A 14,125-nucleotide genomic window follows, 5' to 3' on the forward strand; every position below is an offset into this window, starting at 1 on the left:
AAGCTAATGAAGTGTGGGATTAGAGATAAGCAAAGCCGTACAACTTCTTTAATCTAACCAAATTAATCTCTGACTTCCCATCTAATTTCATTTCGGGTTACGAGCGTTGTCTGATTAAACAATGTTTACATACACAAACAAATGATAAAACAATTTTATATGTATCAAAAATGAGTCCATTTGTCAAGAAAATAGAGACTACATATTCTTCCAAGATGGATTGATATTCCCATTTCATTTCCATTACCAATGCCTTTTTTTTTTTTGGAGATTATAATAATGTATCATAGGTACGTTGCATAATGAATGATAAGGGTTAGTTCTAAAAACTCACTACCAGTGTTTTAAAAACCGAACCGGTGAGGCCACCGGTTTCCGGTTCAACCGGTTGAACCAGTTCAATAATCGGTTCAACCGGTTTGATAAATTTAAAAAAATTAAAAAAATTCTGGTCCCCCAGTTTTTCACCGGTTCAATCCGGTTCAACATCCGGATATTTACCGGTTGTTTAATCCGGTTCAACCGGTCCAACCCAGTCCAACCAAAAGATCCGGTTTTTCGCAGTTTCAGACCGGACCACTGGCCGCTTCCCGGTTCAACCGGTCCGACCGGCCGGTCCGGTCCGGTTTTTAAAACACTGCTCACTACCTTAGAGTTTTTTTATTTAAACCGTTTGATCAAGTTCTAGCTAGTATTAGACAAAGAAAGCTTTAAGAACTTTTATTTATGCTATTTAGGATTAAAATGTTCAAAGTGCAAGCTTACTCAATTTATTTATTTATAATGCAAGTCTAAAGAAAGGTTAGGAGTAAAGTTCATTTGCTTCATCTTTTCTTTCGCTCTATAAATTATATTATTCGGTGTTTTCTTAAATTTCACTAAAATAATTATATATTAGATCTCGCTTCAATTTTTGGTGTATATAGAATTTTCTAACTCGCCGCCAACAACATCTGCATTAAATAACATAATCGGAATAGTGATAGGTATTTCTAAACCAACCTATACAAAAAATAATTCCTTACTACCGAATTCTAGAAATAATTCAATCACTTAGAATGTAACACTTAGAATATAAATCACTAAATGTTTTAGCTAAGTATAATACTTTTATATTGTCAATGTGTAACAACAGATTTATAAGAGTTGGCTATATTTAGAGGATTGAAATTCTCTATAAGAGGTTAAGTTTATTTAATCTCCACTCTTCATAAAAAGATAAATATTGTATATAAAAATGTTTTAATGTACACTGTTCATTTCTTATAAAGGATATAAATCAAATTAATTTGACCTTTTAAATTCATTAAAACTTAAGAAAACCTTAATCCATATTTAAAAGTTGTGACAAATTTTTGATTTGAACTCAGAAACAAATCGTGGTAAAAAATATAAGATCTCAAAATCATAAGAATTAATGTATGATTTACTAAACATTTGTTTTTGATATAATGATTTATTTAAGATGAATGTTAACTTAATTAGCATAAGGGACAAGGACTTTGCCGTGAGTAGCTTGAAATGCAATCAGAGTTAAAAATAAGGGAAAAATTGAAAACTATCTAAAAAGCCAAAACTAATCTCAAAAACACGGATGCTTTTCGTTAATTGGGGTCAATACTTAATTAAGTTTCTAAATCTCTTTTAACACTTATATTCTCAAACCTTTCTCACCCAACACTTGATTTCGAAAAACACAAATCCTACCTAATTTCAAAATTCTCAAATCAAGCAGGAAAAATTCGTTGAGCGATCTTCTTCTTTTTCAATTTTGTAATTTAACAAACCTATTTTTAAAGTTCTCAGATCTAAAAACAAGATCTGAAATAGATGTCATCTGAAATCAATTTCAGCTTGGCTGAAACTAATTTGATTAAATCGAAGCTGAATTTGATTAGAGCGGAACCGCTGCTTCATGGTCCACAACTCACAAAGAACATCTCCGAATTTGAAGAATACAGAGACTCCATTAAAGCAGAAGCAACCAAAAAATACCCTCGTTGCATAGTAGACGGCAAGAGCTTCCTAGATTCTACTCCACAAGCTTCACCTGTTCACTAGGCTAAATGGGTCATATAAATCTCTGCAATTCAATTCCACTCTATATTGTATTCAGAATTATCAAAAAATTTGAGTGAAAATAGAATTTTGACCACAATAGCAAGTGGTAAAGCTCATGACAAGGCTGAAATAGTAGAGGAGGGCATTAATGGAAATTAAAATGGTAAAAGGAAATGTTGGTACGCAGAGTAAAATATGGCAGAGTGACTAATAGATGGCAGAGTGAAGAAGGGTGTGGAAGGTAATTTGGATGAGTATGATTATGACTTAATGGATGGTGTATACTCTAATTTGAATGTATTGTATGTTGGTATTGCAGAGCAAAGACATATAATTTTAGTTCTCCTTTTTCTTTTTTTAGTATGATGTTTATAAACTTTTAATATATTTTATTTATATTTTCGATATACTTGTTCATCTCCTTGAGTAAGTTTGAATCGCAATTTCTATTAATAAATTTTCTTATTACAATTTTTTTTAAATGTGTATACTTCAAATATGTAAATTTTTATTTTAAAATAATATGTATTTTTTATTAAAAAATATAGGGATAATGTACCAAAAGTATATAGATAGCATACAAAAAAAATACAAATAATGTACTATAAAGTACTTATTGTCTACTAAATATATCAAAACTAATTATTTTAACATTATAAAGTATATACAAAATATACATATAATATAGTTATTATTTTCTATAAAGTATACACAAAAGGTACACAAAATATATATAATATATTTTTTATTTTTTATAAAATATATATAAAGTATACACCAAAAATATACAAAGTATACATAGTATATTTATTATTTTTTATAAAATATATACAAAGTATATAAAAAATACATAAAGCATACATAGTATATTTATTATTTTCTATAAAATATATACAAAGTATACACAAAAATACACAAAGTATAGGAATTATTTTCTAAAAAAGATATACTTATTGTTTATCAAATGTGTACAAAACATATCAAAACTAATTTTTTTGACATTACAAAGTATACATAAAATATATAAAAAATATACCAAAAGCATACGGACAGTATACAAAAGTATACCAAAAGTATACCAAAACTGTACAAATTATGCTATTATATATCAATAGTATAAAAACTGTATATCAAAAATATATGGATAGTATACTAAAAATATACAAATTAGTAAAAAGATACCAATTGACTTAACAAAAAGATAACACCTAAAAGGACAAATAGATAGCATTTGATTTAGCAAAAAGATAGAACTTGAAAAGGAAAGATGGTATGTGACGGATAATATAGTTATTATTTTCTATAAAAATATATAAAAACTAATTATTTTGACATTATAATGTATACATAAAATATACCTCAAAGTATATTAATTATTTTTTATAAAATATATAAAAAAATACACAAATATACATAGAATAAATTTATTATTTCTTATAAAATATACACAAAGTATACTTATAATTTTACCTAATAGTATATTAGAACTGATTATTTTGAAATCACAAATTATACGGATGTTATACTAAAAGTCAAATTTTATATTCATCATAAGACTAGAACTGTGAATTTTATAGAGAACCAACTAAATTACAAGAAAGAAAATAAAGTACATGAGGCAATAACTAAATTACAAGTGATGAGAGTGTGAAATGATTGGTAAACATAGAAACAGGAGAGTTGAAAATAGGAGTTGATGAAAGACGAACACGGCGTGACTTAACCGAAGTAACAAACTGTACTTGGAGAAAAAAAGAAAGATTAGAGTAAAAAAAATCCCGATACCATCAAGAGCAGTCATAGCAGAAAGAGAAAAATAAATTTTTAAAAACCAAAATTGAAAAATAAATTTAAAAAAAAAAAACTGAAAATAATATTTTTTACAGTGTGAATCTTATCAAAGTTCCTTGATGGGTAGAATTCCAAGGCCATGATTTTTTTGGAAGCTTTTGACTGTCACAAGTTAGGAAATAACAATTGAGTGAAAAGGTAAAATAAATAAATAAAAAAGAAAATCATGTGCTTTGTGCAATAAAGCAAAATCCACCACGTGTTTATTTAAACCAAAAGCTCTGCCTTAATTTTGGAAGGCAGCACATAGTTTTGAGAATAATTTTGAAAATAGCGTGCTGCTCATAAGTTTTAAACATTTACCTCAAAAAAAATGCTAATCACGTATTTTTGTGATTATTTTTAAAGAATAAGTACTATGTCTAATTTCCTCTAAAAATAACACTTTATAGTCATCTCTAACCATTTACAATATAATTGTAAATTTTACATTGAAATTTATCCGCTATGATACATTTTTTAACTATTTATGCTACTTTCATATCAAAAATATATTTTTAATATATTTTTTTACTAATATTATATCATTTAAATATTTGCACCATTATATTTATAATTAATTCAATACTTATATGATATATCTATATATAATTTATTTACGTAAAAAAATTAATAATAAATAACATAAATATATACATATATACATATACTTTTAAACTTAATACAGAAACATAAAAGTATTAAAATATATCTATTATAAAAATATGGAGTTAAATATAAATTTATAATTATTTTATTTATTTATTAAAATATTATTATTATGTTATACTATTGTTGGATACTTTTTTTAAATTGTTGTTTAAAATTAGTATAATTTCATATCTTTTAATATTAGAAGTAAGCTGAATGTTATTATTTGAACTATATTAATATAGAAGATAATAAATTTTCAATATTAAAATTTATAATGAAATCAAAAAAAAAAAATGAATTACTGTGTAACACCATTCTTCATCTCTAACATTGATATAAATAAAAAGGACAAAAATAGTTATAGTGATGGAAGTTACCGACAGTTTCACGTTTGCGCCGCTACTTGTTCTTCCCTATGTCTTCCCTCGTCATCACTCTTTCTGCCATTATTTTTCTCCTGCTTTCTATATGGACTCTATTACCCTTCAAAGTATTACTCCCTTCATTATCTTTCACTGGATTAATAATATTTTAACCAATAATTTATAACTTAAATACTATAAACACTAGCAACATTTTGGTAGGTCGTAACTCAATTTTTTATAAAAAATTTAAAAGAGCTTAAATAAGTTGAATAATGACAAATTAAAAATACAATTTAAAGATACTCAAAAAACAACTTATTTTTTTTTAACAGAAGTAGAAAACTATATCGATAGAAAATACTACTAGAATCTGGCCAATAAACCAACAATTATTAAAGCTGAAAACACAATTTAATTAAAAAAAGAAGGATTAATTGCAAGTTATACGAACTTTACCCTAATTTATAATTACAATACAAACTTTAAAATTTAACAATCACCTTACAACTTTTGAGTTTTTTTTGGCAAATAGGTACACCAAACTGGAAAAACACTAACGTGGACATTGTAATATACAACCACGTGTTGTTGCATGATTGGTCGGTGTCAATTCGTCAAAAAAAAATTAAAGTTGGTGTGGTAATTGACAAATTTTAAAGTTCGTGTTGTAATTGTAAATTAGAATAAAATTTGTTTATTAATTTGCAATTAACCCAAAAAAAAATTAAAAATTTTAGTTAGATTGTGAGCTTTTGTATTTTCGGATACGTATTAAAAATAGCGTTAATAAAGGATTGTTGAAAACGCCAAATGTCAGCACAAATATCTTGACAAACTACAATATTTTACATATTAAAAACGATATTATTGGATACCTGGAGGGCATTATCTTCTTCTTCTTTTTTTGAGAGGAAAGATTAAATTTTATTAATCAAAGAGAATAATTAACAAGTTCATTAATCGGGAAAGGAATTTCACCGTCAGACATACTATCTTTATCGGAAAAAATGCCCTATTTGGCTAAAGCAATAACAATTAATAAAATTGGATACCTAGAGGGCGTTATCTTCAAAAATCACTTTTTTCCAGTCTTTAGACGATGCTCAATTCATCGCTTCTCAAAATGCAAAAAGTTCTAAAATTTAAGGATTCTGAATATATTGAATTTGCATACATGTTAATGGGCAGACAAAATGTGCTATCTTTCATGGGTCCATCGTCCAACCTTGGACCCATTTTATGTAACATAAAGAAGTAATATTGGGCCTATTTGAGATCATTTCTGGTTTCAATTACCATTTGAAATGTATTGAGCTCTTCCAAATGTAATTGGGCCTATTTGAGTTGATAAAGTAAGCCCATTTAAATCCGAATTTGACCTGTTATCGATCTTAAGAAAAAAAATACAGTTATTAGAGCATCTCCAATAGCCTCTATAAATTTGGAGAGCATCTTTACATAAATAGAGAGAATCTTTAATAATAAAGAGTTCAAATTTAAACTAATTTCAGTAGGCTCTTCAAAATCATTTTATTTTTTATTATTTCACTTTCCCTCTTTTTTTTATCTTTGCTATTTTCACTTTCCCTCTCATATTTCACGATGTCTTCACTTCCAATTTCTTGTTCCACAATAAAACCTGTACAAATACAACAAAAATTAGAATCAAATTAAATATCTTGAGATTAAAAGTAGCAAGAAAGTTTGCGGTGGAGGAAAACTACATCAACATCTTTAAGTATCATGCCATAAATCTCCATTTGCAGCAGTTGGTCTTTCTATTATTTGTTGCTAAGTGAGTTTCACTTTCTTTCTGCAACAACATGCTCTCTACAAATTTAATTAATTTTTGTTTTGATGATTCTGATTCTGATGATGAATTAGAGTTGATAGTATCTACAATAGGAGAGTCACTCAATAAAAAAAGGACGTTGTATCCCAGGTTACTTCACAGTCGTACTTATATATGGCGTAATAGAATACATGGCCATTTTAAACTTTATAATGATTATTTTGGAGAAAATCCTGTTTATTCTCCAAGTGCATTTCGTAGGAGATTTCGAATGAGTCGATCTCTTTTTATTTGTATACAATCAGCCGTTGAATCTTGTGACCCATATTTTGTTCAAAAAAGAAATGCTGCCGGATTATTGGGGCTGTCTTCTCTCCAAAAAATAACCGCTGCATTAAGGATGCTTGCGTATGGAGTTGCAGCTGATTATGTCGATGAATATGTTAGAATAGGTGAAAGCACTGCAATTGAAAGTCTCAAAAAATTTGTTGAGGCAATAATTTCAATTTTTTCAGAAAAATACATGAGATCTCCTACAAAGGTTGATACTGATAGATTGTTAAAAGAAGGGGATAGTCGTGGGTTTCCTGGAATGTTAGTAAGTATTGATTGTATGCATTGGAAATGGGAAAATTGTCCAGTTGCTTGGAAAGGGATGTATGTTGGTCATGTTCGTGAACCAACGTTAGTTCTTGAAGCTATCGCTTCATATGATCTTTGGATATGGCATGCATTTTTCGGATTACCAGGATCGCACAATGATATTAATGTCTTGGAGCGGTCTTTCTTATTTACAGAACTTGCCGAAGGACGAGCTCCGCCGGCTAACTATTCGGTCAATGGTCATGAATATAACATGGGATACTATCTTGCGGATGGTATTTATCCTTCATGGTCAACATTTGTAAAAACAATTCCATTGCCACAATCTAATAAGCACAAACAATTTGCTACAGCTCAAGAGTCAGCTAGAAAAGACGTTGAACGCGCATTTGGAGTGTTGCAAGCACGATTTTCGATCGTTCGTGGGCCAGCCCGTTTTTGGCATCGTGAAACTCTCAAAAGCATTATGAAAGCTTGCATTATATTACACAATATGATTGTGGAAGACGGAAGACATGTTAAAAATCAAGATTATAATTATGATTCATTTGATGTCAATCTTGATATATCAGTCTCGCGAGAGCGTTCAGCGGATTTTTTGGAATTTGTTTAATGTCATCGTCGGATTAGGGACAGAGATACTCACTTTCAACTACAACAAGATCTAATAGAGCATATATGGAATACTCACGGAAGTCATAACTGAATTTCAACATTCTGAAAATTTCTTAGATGAACTTGCAAGTAAGTATACTAATACCTTTATTCCATTTTAAGGGCAAGTAGTAACTTCTGAAGTTTTAATGGTATAGACTATAGATAGTATGTTTTGATATTACTGTTTTATTGATTCTAAAATCGTAGCTTGTTAGTGTTTCTTAGATTTTGCTTGTTTGTTCGTAATGGTTTTTGGCTGTGCCATTGTGTTTTTGGTTTTTGTAGTTTTTGAAATAATTTTCTGTTTTGTTTTTCCGGTCAGATTTTTCAGTGTCTGCTGTTGTTTCTAAGTTCAAGGGTCCAAGTATTTTTGGCATGATTCGGTTTGTTCAAGTGAATATGGAATTAGCAAGGACTGAAGCAAACTTTCGTGGATTGTTACCTGGAAAAAATGGTTGGTCCATCAATGAAGGTCCATATTTGCTTAGATTGATATATCATGGAGCCTTTTAAACTCTTTTTTCTTGTTTTATTTATGTTCTGCTTTTACTTCACTACAATTCTGCTTCCTTGTTGCTTTGTACTAATTAGTATACTGATTGTTTGACATTTGAAACATGCTTGTTTTTTTATTTTATATGTTCTTGGGTTTTTAAAATTACTCAGTTGCTTTGTTTTAAAATTTTGATGCTTGCTAATTAATGCAGGCTTCCCAACTATGAATATTACAGACTATTTTTCTTTTTTGAAGAGCAATTAACACCAATAAGAGATTCTGCTGTTCATTTATTAACTTCATTTCGGAGTTTATCTTAGATTACATCAATCTGAGGCTTTTCAGGATAGAGATTAGCTTGAAACAGATTGTCAATCTGTCAATGACACTTCTAGTTCGATTATTTCAAAAACTTTATACCCTCATAAATTCAATTCATTTCGGTTTTAAGAAAAAAAAATCTCAATTTGGTTTGGTTACTTAGAACTGAACAACTGACATAGCATCAGAATGGATTTTCAACATATTAATTCAGTCCAGCATAAAGCACTTGTAATTTGTAAATCAATTAGTGAATAAATTGATGTTCAGATGCTGTTTCTACTGTAAGTAAGTATATCTCTTGCAAATTCATAAGCTCAAAATTCAAAGTTCTCAAAAATCACAAACTCGAAGTTTCTGACAGAAGTAAATTTTGTGCTATGAAATTCATAGGAGGTCCTGTCGGCATAACTTGTCCGTGCTAAATATTCATTAGAACCTTCAATATAACACCTGGAGACCATACTTGCCAACTCAGAGTCATATTTCCAACTTGCAGTACAATCTCTTTTTCTAATGAATATTCAACATCTGAACCATCCTTCTCAGACTGAGAACTCTCCATGGTATGTAAAAAGAACATTAGAGATTCTTTTACCAGTCCATGCCTTGCTAGCGCATAGCGCAGAAGGATTCCAATCAAGACTATCTGACCCCAGTCCTCAACATCAGGAAGAACCTCACACAACCTTCTGTAATTTTTTCCAATCAAAGAATAATTATTAGGACAAATAGAAGTGAACGCAGCAGCAGCAGCAACTCCAACTACTCCAGGAGAAGAACCATTTAATAAAACTCCAACAATCTGCACGAAAAATGCCATAAATCAAACTAATATAGGCTTTTTTCATAACCAGAGCTCTACTCCTATACTCCATCAAAATCTCACCATTTTTCAAACCACATAATATTCATGTAAGTGATCGTTTATAAAATTTCGAAACTTTAAAAGAACGATCACTATCTAGTACTAACCCTTTCGGCAAGTAAACGCCAATGCTAAATTGTTTAATACAAGACTGTTTCACACCATTATCCATCATAATTGGTTATTAATAGCAGCATTGAGACATCCTCTTATAACCATTGCACATCTTAATAATGATAACCATCTTTTCAAAGATGCTAAAAGTCTTAATCAGATATTCTATTATATATACTCAAAAAATCAGATATATTCTAGAGGACATTAGCTGCTTCTATTGCAAATGACCTCTTTTATTTTTTATTTCTTGTAAAAATCAAGACTCTTATTATTAGTTAACCATATACAGCAAAACATTTATAACTAAATTTCTTGAAATATAAATCCCTCAAGGACAAGTAAGAGTAGATTAAATAGTCCTGGTTTAAAGAAGCTTATCAGAAGTACAAGTGAAACTAAACTGATTGAAATGCATGGAGAATTCCTTAATTAGCAAACATTCATCTCCACTAATCTTTAAAATTGCTGGATCTATTTTTTCAATACTACTAAATTTATGACAGATTGACAGTGCAATTTAATATCTGATCTTGCATAGTTGCAATCATTTTTTATATTCATCTTCCAGTGTACATTATTTCCAAAATTTTCCAGTTTGAGTTTGTAAAAAAATATGAAACTTAGTCTGTATTTGAAATGCAGTTTTCTTGAATAACAAGACTCACCAAACGGAGAGCACACATAAAACGCATGAAAGTAGACAGTGTCAATAATTTTATTAAAATATACAGAAAACTTACAAACTATCATAATAAAAGTTCAAATTCCAAAATATTGAAAAAAACAAACAAAACAAATAAGAACAGAATTCTAAATTCAATACAAAAACTAAAACTCTAACAATTTCTAAATTTTCTTTCAATGATCTCACTTTGACATCGAACATAAAAATTCGCGACCACTTCAGACATTCCGGTTGTATCTATTGTCATTATTCTTTCTTCTTCTTTTAATTGTTCTAATCGAAGCTTTTCTTGCTCATAAATAAGTCTTTCCTGTCCTTGAACATACACTTTTTCAAATAAATCTAATTTTTTTTCATTGAATTGCTTTTTTTCCTCTCTCATTTCCTGCAATATATTTATATATGAATCGGACGATTCATTTTCCATCTCTCTATGCTTTCTTTTCCTTTTTTCCTTTTCAGCTTTTCTTCCCGGAGGTCTCTCTAAGTCGACAAAGTTTGTACCCGTCATATTGTCATCTCCTAAATTCAACCCCGTTTCTGCAGGATTATTAATATGAATCTTGTCTTTTTTTTTCACTGGTTTTTTCTTTTCACAATCTTCTAACCATTTTGGCTGAAATCTTAATATATTCCAACAATGCTCAAATTGAAATTTTCCTTTGTTCAATTCTCGAAACAAAATTTTTGCATTAGCAATCTGGAAAAAAACAAGAAATTAACGATATGCAACCAAAACTAAATTCATAATATAAAACGATACGTACCTTGTCTTGCTCATTAATTCCACTTTGATTTCTTGATTCGATTTGAGCATAACATCCACAAAATTTATTTGTAGCTAGTTGAATAGTTGACCAACGATTCATCAAAGATATTTGTGTACGTTCCGATTCAAAATTCTTGTATCTATGGAAGTATTCCCATAATCGTGTCCAATACGTTCGATGCTTTTGTTCATTCCCTTGCAAAGCATCAATGCTAATATTAAGCCACGATGACACAATATGGAGATCCTCTTCTACACTAAAATTAACGCTACGTGATCTTTTAGAATTAGTTTCCGGAGGAACAGAAAAAACAAAGTCTGAGTTATTGGTAGACATAGAAATATCATCAGAATTTGAAGGTTGAGTTGAAAAATCAGGAATTGGGTTGGAATTGATATCAATAATTCCATCTCCAGTGACTTGCCAATTCATGTTGATAAATAAAAAAAATGGCTGAGCAGTAGTAAAGAAAAATAGTGAATATGATATGTTTTTGACAGGCACGTCTAGAGCTAGCAGATTGAGGGAATTGTTGTTCTAAAATTAAGGAAAGAGTGGAGGAAGTGATAATTGATATTTGCACGTTGTGTTTTTAAAATAAAGAGTTATTTTGGCTCTCTAGATGTAGAGAGCCAATATGACTCTTTATTTTATTTTTTAAAAATAAAGAGTCTATTGGAATAGCTTTTTTGCAATTTAACTCTTTATAATAAAGATTTTGGACTTATAAAGAGTTTACTGTGGATGCTCTTAGTAGACAAATATACAGAAATTTAGACATCACTGAAAAATTATTTAAGAACGAAAATAAATCAAGTTTATCCTCTTCTTTAAATATGAACTTTTCGTTTTATTAAAATTAAATTAAACTTGTTTAATAAAAATCATATATACTCATACTGTAATTGTAGAAATATAAAATATTTTAATAAATATAATAGTATTTTTGATGTTTAAAACAAAGAATTTCATTATTATAAGACTTGTCATGTTTTATTTTAATGTTACATATTATAATAAACATTAAAAATTAATTTAATTTTTAATTTGATTTCTATAGTAATTTATTAAACCAAAAATGTATAATAATAATAATAATAATTTTAATTTCTATTATATTCTGATTTTTTGTACATTGTTGTTCATTACCCTCAACCAATTACACATTTAGGATAAATTAGATGCTATACTGAAATATCATATCATTGAAACTCATCCGAAAAACGTGATCCTCGGCGATTTTTTTTCCACGGGGGCTTATTATACTAAGGTGCAGTGGATTCTTTTGAAACGTGCTCAAAGACATAAAAAAAGACAGAAAATGAGATGAGCAAAGGAATCAACATTCGATTTGAAACTATTGGCCAACTTCCAAGGTTACATCTTTTCTGGGATCGGGTGGAATTCTTTGATGTATCTCTGGAAATCCGCTTTTGCCTTGGACTGGTGGGGCTAGCATGTACTTCCTCGGTGCGGAGAGCATCAGATTCACTCGAATGCTTCTACTTCCTTCTCTAAGCCTGCACCCACCATCCCCTTTTTCATTTTAATTATTTATATTGTTATTACTGCGGCGTGCCGACAACGACTACAACCAATAGTCAACCGGCTGCGACACTACAAGTACACCCGTCGAATGCGAAGAGGCGGCATCCGCTAGCTGTTAGAATGGGCGTACATGGGTTACAGGAGCAACAATACAGGCGCTCTTGGACAAGTAAAATTTTAAAACTGCTTCATTGTCTAAAAACTTTCAACGGGGAGCAGCAGCAGCGCTTGAAAGAGAGAGGGAAAAGAAAACGGAAACTTCCCCTTCGCTAAAGCGACTACGTACCAAATCTCTCACATCCTCTCCCAAACTCTCCCTCTCCTTCCAATCGAGTTCAATTCTATCGACCCTCTCACTTCGTTCGAGCAACTACGTACCTTTCAGTCGAGTCACTTCGTCCCTCTCTTCCTCTCGCTTCTTCCAGCTGCGTGACAACTGGCTACTCCACCATGGAGATAAGCAGAGGGGAGTGGCCTTATAGAAGTAAGGGGCAAGTTCTGGGCAAATGCTCAACGAAAATCTTGGCAAATCGCTTGACCCAGCTCATATTTACCACTGCTCTATCAAGACGGGCCAAAATACAGTTATTCCCAGATTGGTTATTACACCACGTGTATTTGCTGCCTTTATATCCACATGTCCCATGCATAAAGGGGCGTGAATCATCTCCTTAAATTCCAGCATCGCATTATTATCAGGTTTTTGAATCCAAGCTTTTCATGAGTTTCAGCGAGAATATGAAAGTCTCCTTCCATAAACCAAGCATCATTAGATGAGACCGCACTAGTACTATATATAAAATCACAGGGGGGGGGGGGGAGGGTGGGTGGACAGGCACATTTACGTTATTATCCTCTTCACTTTATAAAATATAATTATTAATTAAAAACTATTGAGATAATTATTAGAAAAAGAGTACTAACTAAAATAAATTACTAATTTAGAGTACTAATTAAATTAAACTACTATATTAAGATAATTGTATAGAGTACTAATTAAAATAAACTATTATAAATATTTTAACAATTACTATTTTAATTATATGTAAATCATATAAAATTCTAAATAAGGTAAATTACTTCTAATAAATTAATATTTTAATTATTATTTGATTTTTTATTTATATTCTTTATATATAATTAAAAATGTTAAACTATTAAAATTAATCATCCAAAGTATTATATAAGATAAACTATTCCTAATTAACTATTATTTTAAATATTATTTAATAATTTGACGAGTCAAACTACGAGCCAAGTGTGAAACACATGAAACGACACTAGTTATTCTTAAATGTGCACATAGGATTCCAATAGCCGAAAACAGATTTTAGGCTAAAATTTAAATATATTTAAAA

The 14,125-nt window shown here is 29.9% G+C and overlaps 2 protein-coding genes across 2 annotated transcripts; one reads left to right on the plus strand and one right to left on the minus strand.

Moving 5' to 3' along the window:
- The first annotated feature begins 6,334 nt into the window (after positions 1-6,334).
- Positions 6,335-8,599, plus strand: LOC126678954 (uncharacterized). The gene is made up of 2 exons (XM_056105597.1): positions 6,335-8,049; positions 8,285-8,599. The coding sequence occupies exon 1, from the start codon at positions 6,734-6,736 to the stop codon at positions 7,916-7,918; it is 1,185 nt and encodes a 394-aa protein (XP_055961572.1). The 5' UTR covers positions 6,335-6,733; the 3' UTR covers positions 7,919-8,049; positions 8,285-8,599.
- A 1,978-nt stretch (positions 8,600-10,577) lies between these two features.
- Positions 10,578-11,887, minus strand: LOC126678655 (glutathione S-transferase T3-like). The gene is made up of 2 exons (XM_050373551.2): positions 11,217-11,887; positions 10,578-11,149 (listed from the first exon to the last, which is right to left on the minus strand). The coding sequence occupies exons 1-2, from the start codon at positions 11,649-11,651 to the stop codon at positions 10,601-10,603; spliced, it is 984 nt and encodes a 327-aa protein (XP_050229508.1). The 5' UTR covers positions 11,652-11,887; the 3' UTR covers positions 10,578-10,600.
- Between the last annotated feature and the right edge of the window lie 2,238 nt (positions 11,888-14,125).

Source organism: Mercurialis annua, linkage group LG4, assembly GCF_937616625.2.
Source record: "Mercurialis annua linkage group LG4, ddMerAnnu1.2, whole genome shotgun sequence".
Classification (NCBI taxonomy): Eukaryota; Viridiplantae; Streptophyta; class Magnoliopsida; order Malpighiales; family Euphorbiaceae; genus Mercurialis; species Mercurialis annua.